This window comes from Coregonus clupeaformis, unplaced genomic scaffold (assembly GCF_020615455.1).
Source record: "Coregonus clupeaformis isolate EN_2021a unplaced genomic scaffold, ASM2061545v1 scaf0165, whole genome shotgun sequence".
Taxonomy (NCBI): Eukaryota; Metazoa; Chordata; class Actinopteri; order Salmoniformes; family Salmonidae; genus Coregonus; species Coregonus clupeaformis.
In genome coordinates this window covers 562,584-575,931 of record NW_025533620.1, presented here as the reverse complement: position 1 = coordinate 575,931, position 13,348 = coordinate 562,584, and the positions used below count along the sequence as shown (strand labels likewise).

At 44.7% G+C, this 13,348-nt stretch overlaps 1 protein-coding gene across 1 annotated transcript in view; it reads left to right on the top strand.

Moving 5' to 3' along the window:
- The window catches only part of LOC121582322 (T-cell immunomodulatory protein-like), a gene marked incomplete at its 5' end in the record, with an annotated part of 81,925 nt that overhangs the window by 46,213 nt on the left and 22,364 nt on the right, over positions 1 to 13,348 (top strand). Inside the window, 1 exon segment of the mRNA XM_045213882.1 lies at positions 1,943 to 2,021. Coding sequence (XP_045069817.1) covers positions 1,943 to 2,021 — 79 coding nt within the window.

Genomic DNA, 13,348 nt, shown 5'->3' with positions numbered 1-13,348 from the left:
TGTTGCCCAGCGACAGCCCCAAAACATCACTGCTCTAGAGGAGATCTGCATGGAAGAATGGGCCAAAATACCTGCAACAGTGTGTGAAAACCTTGTGAAGACTTACAGAAAACGTTTGACCTGTGTCATTGCCAACAAAGGGTATATAACAAAGTATTGACAAACTTTTGTTATTGACCAAATACTTATTTTCCACTATAATTTGCAAATAAATTCATTAAAAATCCTACAATGTGATTTTCTGGATTTTCATAGTTGACGTGTACCTATGATGAAAATTACAGGCCTCTCTCATCTTTTTAAGTGGGAGAACTTGCACAATTGGTGGCTGACTAAATACTTTTTTTCCTCACTGTACATATAGAATTGTGAGAATCGTGAGAATCGCAATACATGTGCTGAGTGTACAAAACATTAGGAACACCTTCCTAATATAGAGTTGCACCCCCTCTACAAGGTGTCAATGTGTTCCACATGGATGCTGGCTCATGTTGACTCCAGTGCTTCCCATAGTTGTGTCAAGTTGGCTGAATGTCCTTTGGGTGGTGGACCGTTCTTGATACACATGGGAAACTGTTGAGCGTGAAAAATCCAACAGCGTTGCCGTTCTTGACACACTCAAACCTGGCACCTACTACCATACCCCGTTCAAAGCCACTTCAATATTTTGTCTTGCCCATTCACCCTCTGAATGGCACACATGCACAATACATGTCTCAATTGTCTCAAGCCTTAAAAATCCTTGTTTAACCTGTCTCCTCCCATTCATCTACACTGATTGAAGTGGATTTAACAGGTGACATCAATAAGGGATCATAGCTTTGACCTGGATTCACCTGGTCAGTCTGTCATACAAAGAGCAGGTGTTCCTCATGTTTTGTACACTCAGTGTATCTTATCAGCACCAAAGTATCGTGATAATATCATGTCGTGAGGTCCCTGGCAATTCCCAGCCCTACACAGTACACTGTAGAGCTGATGAAGGTCACAGAGGTCAGGACTCTCTCAGACAGGAAACCCAGAGAAACGGTTGGGTGGGTCAAGAATTGTGAATGCACTTTACCAAGCAGCCTTGATTCAGTACAGGGCTACACTATAGTCTGTTAGGGCAGTGGATTTCATTCCAAGCCATTTTAGTGATAACTTGTGTATCATGAGGTCTACCATTTATGTGGCTTTGGAGTGCAACAATTTGAGAATAAAATCAGTTGTCCTTTTTTTGAATAAATTCAGTACATATCTTTAAATGGCTACCAAAATGAGAAGGACCTTTCAAAATCTGCTCAGAGGTTGTACTGCATCGGTGACTGTATCTATGGTAACCCATCCAGAAGATTACTCTAGGCTCTAAATCATAAGGTGACGTAACTTCATTTATGATCGTTCTGTTCAGGCCTAAACTTTCCCCAGTCCTCCCTTGAAGATACAGAGAAAGCTACATAGCATAGGCCTAATTCACGTTTGGGGGAACATTTTCATTTTCCTCGATCCGTTAAAAAATTCATCTCCGATTCGCCACATTGTGCTGTTCATTACCATTTTGAGGGATTACCAGGAGCAGTGGGGAGGACTGAATAATGCAGAGGATGTGATGGAGCTGGCTGCTATGTCAGGCTCACTGTAGCCTGTCCTCTGTCTGCTGGGACCCAGCCAGCCAGGGCTTAGACCTGTGCTTTATTTCACCCAGAGGACTCAGAGCAGAGCTTCCCAGAGCTGCTGGGGGTTTGTGCCCAGATCCCCCTTGGCTTCAGAAAGGTCAGGGATGGTTTGCACATGCTCTGTACACACAGCCAAAACCTCTGAGGCGAGTCATGGAAGTTGGACAGATGTCGGTGTCAGACTTGGGTGTCTGTGTTGAGAATTACATGGTGGGAGATCTGTTTTTTCAGTAATCACTAATATGTGTGTTCTACTCTAATGCTGTGTGTGTTTGACCTTGCAGCCATTTGGTGTGAACCAGCCTGGACCATACGTCAGCTACACTACTGTGGACTCCAACGGCTACCTGAAGAATGCCTCAGGTAAGTCCAATGTGGACAGCCGCCAGCTGTCTTATATAGGCATTCTGGCAATAGTGCAGATTTGGTGGGCCGTCAGCCATGACAGTTGTTCTATTGGGAATGGAGTTGAATACAGACTTCCTCTCTATACTTGGAGATCATGATCTCTGTGCTGCAGTAGCAGGTCTGAGTGACTGGACTGTGGTGTGCTATTGGTCAGAGTGGTGTGTGTGGCTGAGAGGCCCTTTCAGGGCTGTAGCCCCAGGGGTTTAATTGAAGCCTGGCTTCTGTGTTTTCCCAAATAATAGCCCTGTCGCCCATCTCACCAGAGGTTATCTCACCGCCCGGCCTGATAATGTTGACACAGCGTATTTCCTGCTGGAGAAAGGCATGATGGGTAGAGGGTTATTAGTTTGTTTGCTAAGAAACTGAGGGCTTTGTTGCTCTGCTCTTTATAGGAGGTTGGAAGAGAGGAGGAAAAGAGGGAGGCTTGTTTTCCTTCGAAAATAAAAGAGATTTGATTAAAAAGAACCGAGCTATACATCCGAGATAAAGTTTCAACGGCTCAGAGAAGAGGAGGGTGAAAGAATGGAGTTCTTAACAAAGATCTGTAGGGAAGGTTCTGTGTGTACGTCTGTGTGTGTGGGTGGATACAAGAGGCTTGGCGGCAGAGGTGTCATTGCCATATTCTGTGTCGCTCAGTCAGGTCCCCTTCATCAGAAAAGCTTCAACACAATGACATAATTTCTTTAATGAAGGTAGCCTCATTCCTCAATACAAAACTATACTGTATTACCTATGGAATGTGATGTTTCGTATTATCCCACATAGCATAATCACCTAACCAGCCAGAGTAACAATTAATGTCATACTGAGCTGAAAATTGTAAGCACACACCTACACTGTAAAGTGGTCTTTATACACAACCTGGTACAGCAGGAACAAGACAGACTAGACATTAAACCATGACCCAGTCAGTCTCATTGTTCAACATCTGAGAACTGAACTGATAGACACCAGCATTACTTTGCTAATTAAGTGATTTGGACCTGCCCATGTTGGTCCAGTCCAAGGTGTGACTGGTGCCAGTGTAGCGCAGGCCAGCTAAAGGATGACACTGGGGGATAGTTCTGTTGAATGGACAGGGCAGATGAGTTGAATTAGGCCTAATGTCTCCCCCGCAGTCTCGAGGAAGTGACGAGGCCATTTCAAAGACAAATCGCGAAACGGCTTAGAGGACAGACATTATTTTCAGATAACTGAGAGTAATTGATTCAAGCATTTGCTAGATTTCTCAGTGAATAATCACTTCTTTTAAAAAGCCTTGGTTCCGTTTGGCAGTTTTTTTGTTGTTGTTGCAGTATTTTCCTTTCCATTGTCTGTGTGTGTCTGGGTATCAACAAGGAATAGAACAGCCAGGTCTAAAAAGCAGATTTCAAGGATTTGAGTATCTAGCTACTCTACCGGTCAAAAGTTTTAGAACACCTACTCATTCAAGGGTTTTTCTTTATTTTTACTATTTTCTATATAATAGTGAAGACATCAAAACTATGAAATAACACATATGGAATCATGTAGTAACCAAAAAAGTGGTAAACAAAACAAAATATATTTTATATTTGAGATTCTTCAAATATCCACCTTTGCCTTGATGACAGCTTTGCACACTCTTGGCATTCTCTCAACCAGCTTCCAACAGTCTTACTGAGCACCTGTTGGCTGCTTTTCCTTCAATCTGCGGTCCCACTAATCCCAAACCATCTCAATTTGGTTGAAGTCAGGGGTTTGTGGACGCCAGGTCATCTGATGCAGCATTCCATCACTCTACTTCTTGGTAAAATAGCCCTTACACAGCCTGGAGGTGTGTTGGGTCATTGTCCTGTTGAAAAACAAATGATAGTCCTACTAAGCCCAAACCAAATGGGATGGCGTATCACTGCAAAATGCTGTGGTAGCCATGCTGGCTAAGTGTGCCTTGAATTTTAAATACATCACAGACAGTGTCACCAGCAAAGCACCCCCACACCATAATACCTCCTCCTCCATGCTTTACGGTGGAAAATACACATGCGGAGATCATCCGTTCACCCACACCACGTCTCACAAAGACACGGCGGTTGGAACCAAAAATCTCCAATTTGGACTCCAGACCAAAGGACAGATTTCCACCGGTCTAATGTCCATTGCTCGTGTTTCTTGGCCCAAGCAAGTCTCTTCTTCTTATTGGTGTCCTTTAGTAGTGGTTTCTTTGCAGCAATTCGACCATGAAGGCCTGATTCACACAGTCTCCTCTGAACAGTTGATGTTGAGATGTGTCTGTTACTTGAACTCTGTGAAGCATTTATTTGGGCTGCAATTTCTGAGGCTGGTAACTCTAATGAACTTATCCTCTGCAGCAGAGGTAACTCTGGGTCTTCCATTCCTGTGGCGGTCCTCATGAGATCCAGTTTCATCATACTGGACTGTTGTTTTTCTTTGCTTATTCGAGCTGTTCTTGCCATAATATGGACTTAGTCTTTTACCAATTAGGGCTATCTTCTGTATACCCCCCCCCACCTTGTCACAACACAACTGATTGGCTCAAACACATTAAGAAGGAAAGAAATTCCACAAATTAACTTTTAAGAAGGCACACCTGTTAATTGAAATGCATTCCAGGTGACTACCTCATGAAGCTGGTTGAGAGAATGCCAAGAGAGTGCAAAGCTGTCATCAAGGCAAAGGGTGGCTATTTGAAGAATCTCAAATATAAAATATACTTTGATTTGTTTAACACTTTTTTGCTGACTACGTGATTCTATATGTGTTATTTCATCGTTTTGATGTCTTCACTATTATTCTACAATGTAGAAAATAGTAAAAAGACAGAAAAGCCCTGGAATGAGTAGGTGTTCTAAAACCTTTGACAGGTAGTGTGCATCCTGTTCTGTTGGAATCATCCACTAATGGAAAACCAACAATACAATAGTCACTTTGAGAAGCAGAACACTCTTCCCTCACTTCTCTCTCTCTCTGACAGGACACAGTTATAAGGGCAATAGCATAGATCAATCAGCCCACAAGGACTACAGTCAAAAGAACCAGAGTGTCAGAAAGCCCTCTCTCTTTCCAAACAGTTTGTTTATTGTTCAATAATCCCCAACCTCTATTCAATTTCCTTTCTCCCATTCATGTTTGTTATCTGTGTGGATGTGGAGCCTCCATGTTGTGGTCAATGCTATTTAAAGATGACTTGGATTTATTTAAAGACCAGATCTGGGATTCAACACCCATGGGTGTGCCAGCATGCAGTGGTTTAGGGTTGTCCTCTGACCCCTTTGCTGGAGCTGCTCTGTGGGCTGAAGAGCATCTGTGTCTGCACCAGACACCTCTCCCTGAGAAGGTCATCTAACAAGCTGAACTGAGGAAAAGCCCCAACAGCTGCCTGCCTGGAGGCTGAGCCAATCAGAAGGGGAGTGTAAGGCCAGAGCTGTGTCTACACTGACTGAGGGAGACGCTCGGGGTATAGGTTAGATATATTGTACTGTAGGGAGAGTGGCTGGGCCAGCCCTGGCTGGGATATTCCCAGGACTCCTCATTTAACAGTAATAAAGTACAGTGCAGGACAAAGCCAGTGTGTGATTCAATCAAGTTCAACCCAAAGACAATCCCTTGTTACCCAGTATCCACCCTCAGATCAAACACAAACTCAGACGGATTATTCAGATTTAGGTGGCTTTAGATACTTACAATAATCTATCCACTCAGAAACCGACTGTTTGGCATTATGAATTTAAAATGTATTATTGTGATTTAAAGTGTATTTATTATGTGGCTAGGGGCATGGGGAGAAGGCAGGTAGACTGACAGAAATGAGTGATGATGCGCAGACTGTCTGCTCTCTCTACTGGGGCCTCATGCTCTTCATTTACCCTTCAATACTTAAAGAGATGATAGAGGGATGGAAGTCAAATACATGAATGGATGTGGAAGGAAAGGACTATAGAAAATACATACTGTAGAGGCAGAGGATAAAATGGCTGAAAAATAGAAGCAAATAGTGGCAAGTGGGTTATGGGTTAGAAGAATGGAATGAAGATCTGGGTCAATGAAAAAGAAGGAGCAGAGGGAACGGGGAAAATAAAGTGAAGGTACAGGAGGTAGGACACACTGCACTTAGCACTCCTACGCTAAGCTGTGGTCCACAGATAGTGCTCTTACCGCTGGGGCTTCTGTATCACAGGGCTTCAAGCACTCATTGGTGAACCTGCATACGTAACTCAGACTCACCTCTGCCATCTCCTTATGGTATTGAACCTTGGTTATAGCGCCATACAGGCAGCTCCCTTCATACTGTAACGTATGGCACAGGCCCATGTGTTAGTGACTGATAATACCAAGGCAATTCCCTACAGGTAAGTTCAGTGGTAATGATATGGTCACGCAGGCAGGCATATCAGTGGGCCAGCATATCAGCAGTGTGTGCAGTACAGTATTTATATGTTTTAGCATGTTTTTTGCTGGTGTGAGGTCTGTATGAGTGAGGGCGCAAGAGACGTGGTGAATTGATTATATCACCACATGTGCTCTCAGCATGCGGGCCGGGGGAACACCCAGGGGTGTGTGCGGTGTGCCAGACAGGAAGAGCGTAATAGCCATGGTGGTTAGCCTCAGTGCGCTGCGGTGTCTCTGTGCGGTGGTTCTGTGGAGGCCTGGTCTCTGTGATGCTGAGGCTAAGGGACATAGGGGATTTAAAAGGCCTGGATGGCTGGTGCTGTCAGATGATCCCTGGCTGCTCTGCCTGGCTGCTCTGCCTGGCTGACCTGCCTGCCTGACCTGCCTACCTGTGTATCGATCCCAAGGACCCAGGCGGTCTCCATCTCCACATCTCCAGCTGGAGCTAGTCAATCAACCAGCAGAATATTAATGCTGGCTCTGCCTGCCTAATGTGGGTGTGAGTCAATGTTTGTGTGTGTGTGTGTGATCATGTTTTGTATGCTTGTGTTTTGCGTGCTCGTGTTTTGTGTGTGTGTATTTTTTGTTGTTGTTGAGTATGTCTGTGCGTGCGTGCATGAGCGTGACCATACATGTTTGTTTGTATTTATGTGCGTACTTGATTGACTGTGTGTGGCAGGGCATTTCATTTATGTGCAGTGCAGGGAACCTCAGGGAACCAGTGCTCCATCTGAACCTCTCACCTCAGTCTCCTCACCCTTCGGGCTATTTATATAAGGCCCCGGTATGCAATAGCTTACCTTTCCCCTCCGTCCTTATTCCCTGTGGAAAAGAATGGAATTAGAATTTACAGTGGGGAAAAAAAGTATTTAGTCACCAATTGTGCAAGTTCTCCCACTTAAAAAGATGAGAGAGGCCTGTAATTTTCATTATAGGTACACGTCAACTATGACAGACAAATTGAGGGAAAAAAATCCAGAAAATCACATTGTAGGATTTTTAATGAATTTTTTTGCAAATTATGGTGGAAAATAAGTATTTGGTCACCTACAAACAAGCAAGATTTCTGGCTCTCACAGACCTGTAACTTCTTCTTTAAGAGGCTCCTCTGTCCTCCACTCGTTACCTGTATTAATGGCACCTGTTTGAACTTGTTATCAGTATAAAAGACACCTGTCCACAACCTCAAACAGTCACACTCCAAACTCCACTATGGCCAAGACCAAAGAGCTGTCAAAGGACACCAGAAACAAAATTGTAGACCTGCACCAGGCTGGGAAGACTGAATCTGCAATAGGTAAGCAGCTTGGTTTGAAGAAATCAACTGTGGGAGCAATTATTAGGAAATGGAAGACATACAAGACCACTGATAATCTCCCTCGATCTGGGGCTCCACGCAAGATCTCACCCCGTGGGGTCAAAATGATCACAAGAACGGTGAGCAAAAATCCCAGAACCACACGGGGGGACCTAGTGAATGACCTGCAGAGAGCTGGGACCAAAGTAACAAAGCCTACCATCAGTAACACACTACGCCGCCAGGGACTCAAATCCTGCAGTTCCAGAACATGTCCAGGCCCGTCTGAAGTTTGCTAGAGTGCATTTGGATGATCCAGAAGAGGATTGGGAGAATGTCATATGGTCAGATGAAACCAAAATAGAACTTTTTGGTAAAAACTCAACTCGTCGTGTTTGGAGGACAAAGAATGCTGAGTTGCATCCAAAGAACACCATACCTACTGTGAAGCATGGGGGTGGAAACATCATGCTTTGGGGCTGTTTTTCTGCAAAGGGACCAGGACGACTGATCCGTGTAAAGGAAAGAATGAATGGGGCCATGTATCGTGAGATTTTGAGTGAAAACCTCCTTCCATCAGCAAGGGCATTGAAGATGAAACGTGGCTGGGTCTTTCAGCATGACAATGATCCCAAACACACCGCCCGGGCAACGAAGGAGTGGCTTCGTAAGAAGCATTTCAAGGTCCTGGAGTGGCCTAGCCAGTCTCCAGATCTCAACCCCATAGAAAATCTTTGGAGGGAGTTGAAAGTCCGTGTTGCCCAGCGACAGCCCCAAAACATCGCTGCTCTAGAGGAGATCTGCATGGAGGAATGGGCCAAAAATACCAGCAACAGTGTGTGAAAACCTTGTGAAGACTTACAGAAAACGTTTGACCTGTGGCATTGCCAACAAAGGGTATATAACAAAGTATTGAGAAACTTTTGTTATTGACCAAATACTTATTTTCCACTATAATTTGCAAATAAATTCATTAAAAATCCTACAATGTGATTTTCTGGAGAAAAAAATCTCATTTTGTCTGTCATAGTTGACGTGTACCTATGATGAAAATTACAGGCCTCTCTCATCTTTTTAAGTGGGAGAACTTGCACAATTGGTGGCTGACTAAATACTTTTTTTCCCTACTGTAGCTATATTTGAGATGAACATTGACCTTAAAGAAAGATTTCCATAACGTTGGTTTCTGTGCCATTTGGATCAAGGGAGTTGTTATTCTGCACAGTTAGTAAATCAGTAGGCCATATAGAATAAGCTATAGTCCCCTGTGGGTTATTAAAGGTACATCTACAGTACCAGTCAAAGGTTTGGACACACCTACTCATTCAAGGGTTTTTCTGTATTTTTACTATTTTCTACATTGTAGAATAATAGTGAAGACATCAAAACTATGAAATAACACATATGGAATCATGTAGTAACCAAAAAAGTGTTCAAGAAATCAAAATATATTTTAGATTTTAGATTCTTCAAAGTAGTCACCCTTTGCCTTGATGACAGCTTTGCACACTCTTGGCATTCTCTCAACCAGCTTCATGAGGTAGTCACCTGGAATGCATTTCAATTAACAGGTGTGCCTTGTTAAAAGTTAATTTGTGGAATTTCTTTCCTTCTTAATGCATTTGAGCCAATCAGTTGTGTTGTGACAAGGTACAGAAGATAGCCTGCTCAACATCTCATTCCAAAAACATGAGCATTAATATGGAGTTGGTCCCCCCTTTGGTGCTATAACAGCCTCCACTCTTCTGGGAAGGCTTTCCACTAGATGTTGGAACATTGCTGCGGGGACTTGCTTCCATTCAGCCACAAGAGCATTAGTGAGGTCGGGCACTGATGTTGGACGATCAGGCCTGGCTCGCAGTCTGCGTTCCGATTCATTCCAAAGGTGTTCAAGTTCTTCCACACCGATCTCAACAAACCATTTCTGTATGGGCCTCGCTTTGTGTACGGGGGTATTGTAAAACTCAAACAGGAAAGGGCCTTCCCCAAACTGTTGCCACAAAGTTGAAAGCACAGAATGTCATTGTACGCTTTAGCGTTAAGATTTCCCTTCACTGGAACTAAGGGTCCTAACCCGAACCATGAAAAACAGCCCCAGACCATTCATTATTCCTCCTCCACCAAACTTTACAGTCGTCACTATGCATTCGTGCAGGTAGCGTTCTCCTGGCATCCGCCAAACCCAGATTCGTCCGTCGGACTGCGAGATGGTGAAACGTGATTCATCACTCCAGAGAATGCGTTTCCACTGCTCCAGAGTCCAATGGCGGCGCGCTTTACCCCACTCCAGCCGACGCTTGGCATTGCGCATGTTGATCTTAGGCTTGGCCATGGAAACCCATTTCATTAAGCTCCCAACTAACAGTTCTTGTGCTGACCTTGCTTCCAAATGCAGTTTGGAACTCAGTGGTGAGTGTTGCAACCGCAGACAGACGATTTTTACGCACTACGCTCTTCAGCACTCAGTGATCCCATTCTGTGAGCTTGTGTGGCCTACCACTTTGCGGCTGAGCCGTTGTTGCTCCTAGACGTTTCCACTTCACAATAACAGCACTTAAAGTTGACCGGGGCAGCTCTAGCAGGGCAGAAATTTGACTGACTGACTTGTTGGAAAGGTGGCATCCTATGACGGTGCCACATTGAAAGTCACTGAGCTCTTCAGTATGGGCTATTCTACTGCCAATGTTTGTCTATGGAGATTGCATGGCTGTGTGCTCAATTTTATACACCTGTCAGCAGTGGACCTTGTAGTGTACATCTATATGTTGTTGGTGCGGGGTAAAGCTAGTGATTTTAAAGCTTCTCTGGCGTGGTGTTAAGGCGGTCTGGTCTGGTGTCAGGCTTAATAAGCAGACAAGATCGATTACCCTCGACTGGTGATGGCAGGACGGGCTGTGTGTGTTGTGTTCACTGCATAAGAGAGGAGGGAGGGAGGGAGGGAGGAAGGGAGGGTGCTAGCCTCTGGGCACAGAAGATACTGGATGAAATGAAGCAGAGGATTCGCAGTAATTTGAAAAATGAGGGATGGTGAATGAATAGTACCACTGGTACAAAAGAGGTGTGGGGATGCGCTCTCTCTATCCACCTATCTCTGGATTCTATCCCTCTCTTTCTCTCCCATGGTGCCGGGGCTTTTGGCTGGCTTATTGGAGGGGAGGAGGGGAGGAGGAGGGATGAGGAACAAACAGCTCTACATCGGTAGGGAACTTCAGCAGGATCTGTTTAATTAGGCAAATGAGGATGGAGGATTAAGGACAGCAGACACACACAGACACCTATACACACACAATCACTGTACTATGCTGTCATTATTGTGAGACACACAGATTTTATACTCTCTATATGACACTCATGAGTGATCGAGTCAGGTGAACAAGTCACTCTTCATACAGATGCCCAGGTAACCAAACACACCACACACAGACATGCACACAGTACACACACTCTCTCACACACACAGCACCTGTTGGGCTGGACCTGTGTCTTGTCAGGTTGAAGTCAGTTGAAGGTGTTGAATGTGTGGAAGTGTGCAGAGCTAACCAACTGGAGAGAGAGGGAGGATTATTATTGATCAGAGCTTTGTTCTGCACATGATTCTCTCCTGTGGGTTTCTGCACTCAGGCCAGTAAATTGGTCTCAAATTCAATGCAGGATTACCCCTCCGCCTGTTCAACTCCTCCTGTTTATCTCTCTCTACAAACCACACAATACACTCACTCTCTTTCCTTTCGCTCACTCTGTCTCGTTCTCTCACACATAATATCTTTCTCTCCCTCTCTTTCTTTGTCATTCTTCTCCTCTTCTCCCTGTAGTGTGTTAATATTGTCTCTACATCTCCTCTTCTCCCTGTAGTGTGTTATATTGTCTCTACATCTCCTCTTCTCCCTGTAGTGTGTTAATATTGTCTCTACATCTCCTCTTCTCCCTGTAGTGTGTTAATATTGTCTCTACATCTCCTCTTCTCCCTGTAGTGTATTAATATTGTCTCTACATCTCCTCTTCTCCCTGTAGTGTGTTAATATTGTCTCTACATCTCCTCTTCTCCCTGTAGTGTATTAGTATTGTCTTTACATCTCCCCTTTTCCAGGGTTTTTTTAAATATTGTCTCTACATCTCCTCGTCTCCCTGTAGTGTTAGTATTGTCTCTACATCTCCCCTTCTCCCTGTGTTCCATCAGTGGGAATGGTCTCAGTCCTAGTATCTGCCATGCTCCCCTAATGTAATAGATCTGAATGCCTCTCAAAGCCTGCTCTGTCGCCACAGTAACCTGTAGTAGAGCACACATCTCAACTGCAGCCTAATGCCCAATTATTAGAGAGAGGGAACAAGAGATGGAGAGAGAACAAGAGGTAGAGGGAGAGAGAACAGGAGGTAGAAAGAGAGGGAACAAGAGGGAGAGAGTGGGAGGGAGTGGGAGAGGGTTAACAAGAGGTAGATAGAGAGAGGGGACAAGAGGGAGGGAGCGAGAGAGGAGGAGAGAGAGGGGAAACAAGAGAGAAGGGGATAGGGAAAAAGAGTCACCATCTATTCTGGTTACTTCCTCTCTCAACACTAGTCTTGATCTGTCAAACCCAGATCTCAGTTTGCTTCATTCACCATCTTCTCGTTGTGTTTCTGATGATCAGACATGACGCGCTGATGATCTCAACAAACACTGTGTCACACATGGTGCCGTGAGCTTTAATTCTGTCTTTTCCTCCTGTGAGAGCACTAGTGATAAGAGAGGAGTGGATAGGAGCCCTATGGGCATGCCACTTATCTCCTCCACTACAGACACGCGCTTCTCCCCACAAATCAATGTCTGAATCTGCCCTCTGCATTGTGTGGGTGCTGAGGGCCCCTCTCCTCTCCCAGGCTTAGCTGTGGCTCAGTGTGTACCACTTCATTCCTCTAACATCCTTTATTCCCCAGGCCCTGCCGCCGCAACGTCCGCAATCGCCACTATGTGTCCTTTCCGTCCCTCCCATTGCTGTGGAAGTGGCCAATCAGGGGAGAGAGTGGTTTCTATACCGACAGATGTTGAGAAACTCTCCACAAACAGGTTGCCGAGATGATCTGGGGCCTTGGGAAGATGTGTTTGAGGCTGTGTTTGTCTGACTGTGTGAAACCTAATCAAGATTCGATGTAGCGTGTGCGAGTTCTTTATACGCTGTTGTTAAAAGATTGCTACTGGCCACAATGGTCACCATTTGAGATAATGTTTCATAAGATAATTGTGTCCTAAAACTATGGGTCACTTTTGTTACGATACTAATGCTGATCTCCATTAGCGTTTGCCTGATGGTGTCTGTTGCAATATAATGATGTCGCCGTCCCATTGTTTACCAGTCTCCATTGTTTACCAGTCACTGTATGTTCTATTTGTGTTGTATCATTGTGAGTGAGACTAAATTCCTCTGTGACCAATGAAGGTTAAAAGCCTGCAGTGTGTTTTTGTGTGATGTGTGTGTGTGTGTGTGTGTGTGTGTGTGTGTGTGTGTGTGTGTGTAGGACGGTGGCCGAAGAGGCCCGCATAGAGAGCTAGTCTCTTCTACCGCTGGTGTCTATGAGGGAGTGGAGGGACTAAAGTGACTTGATTACGAGTGGGCTGGAGTCACACTCTGTGACATAATTCAGG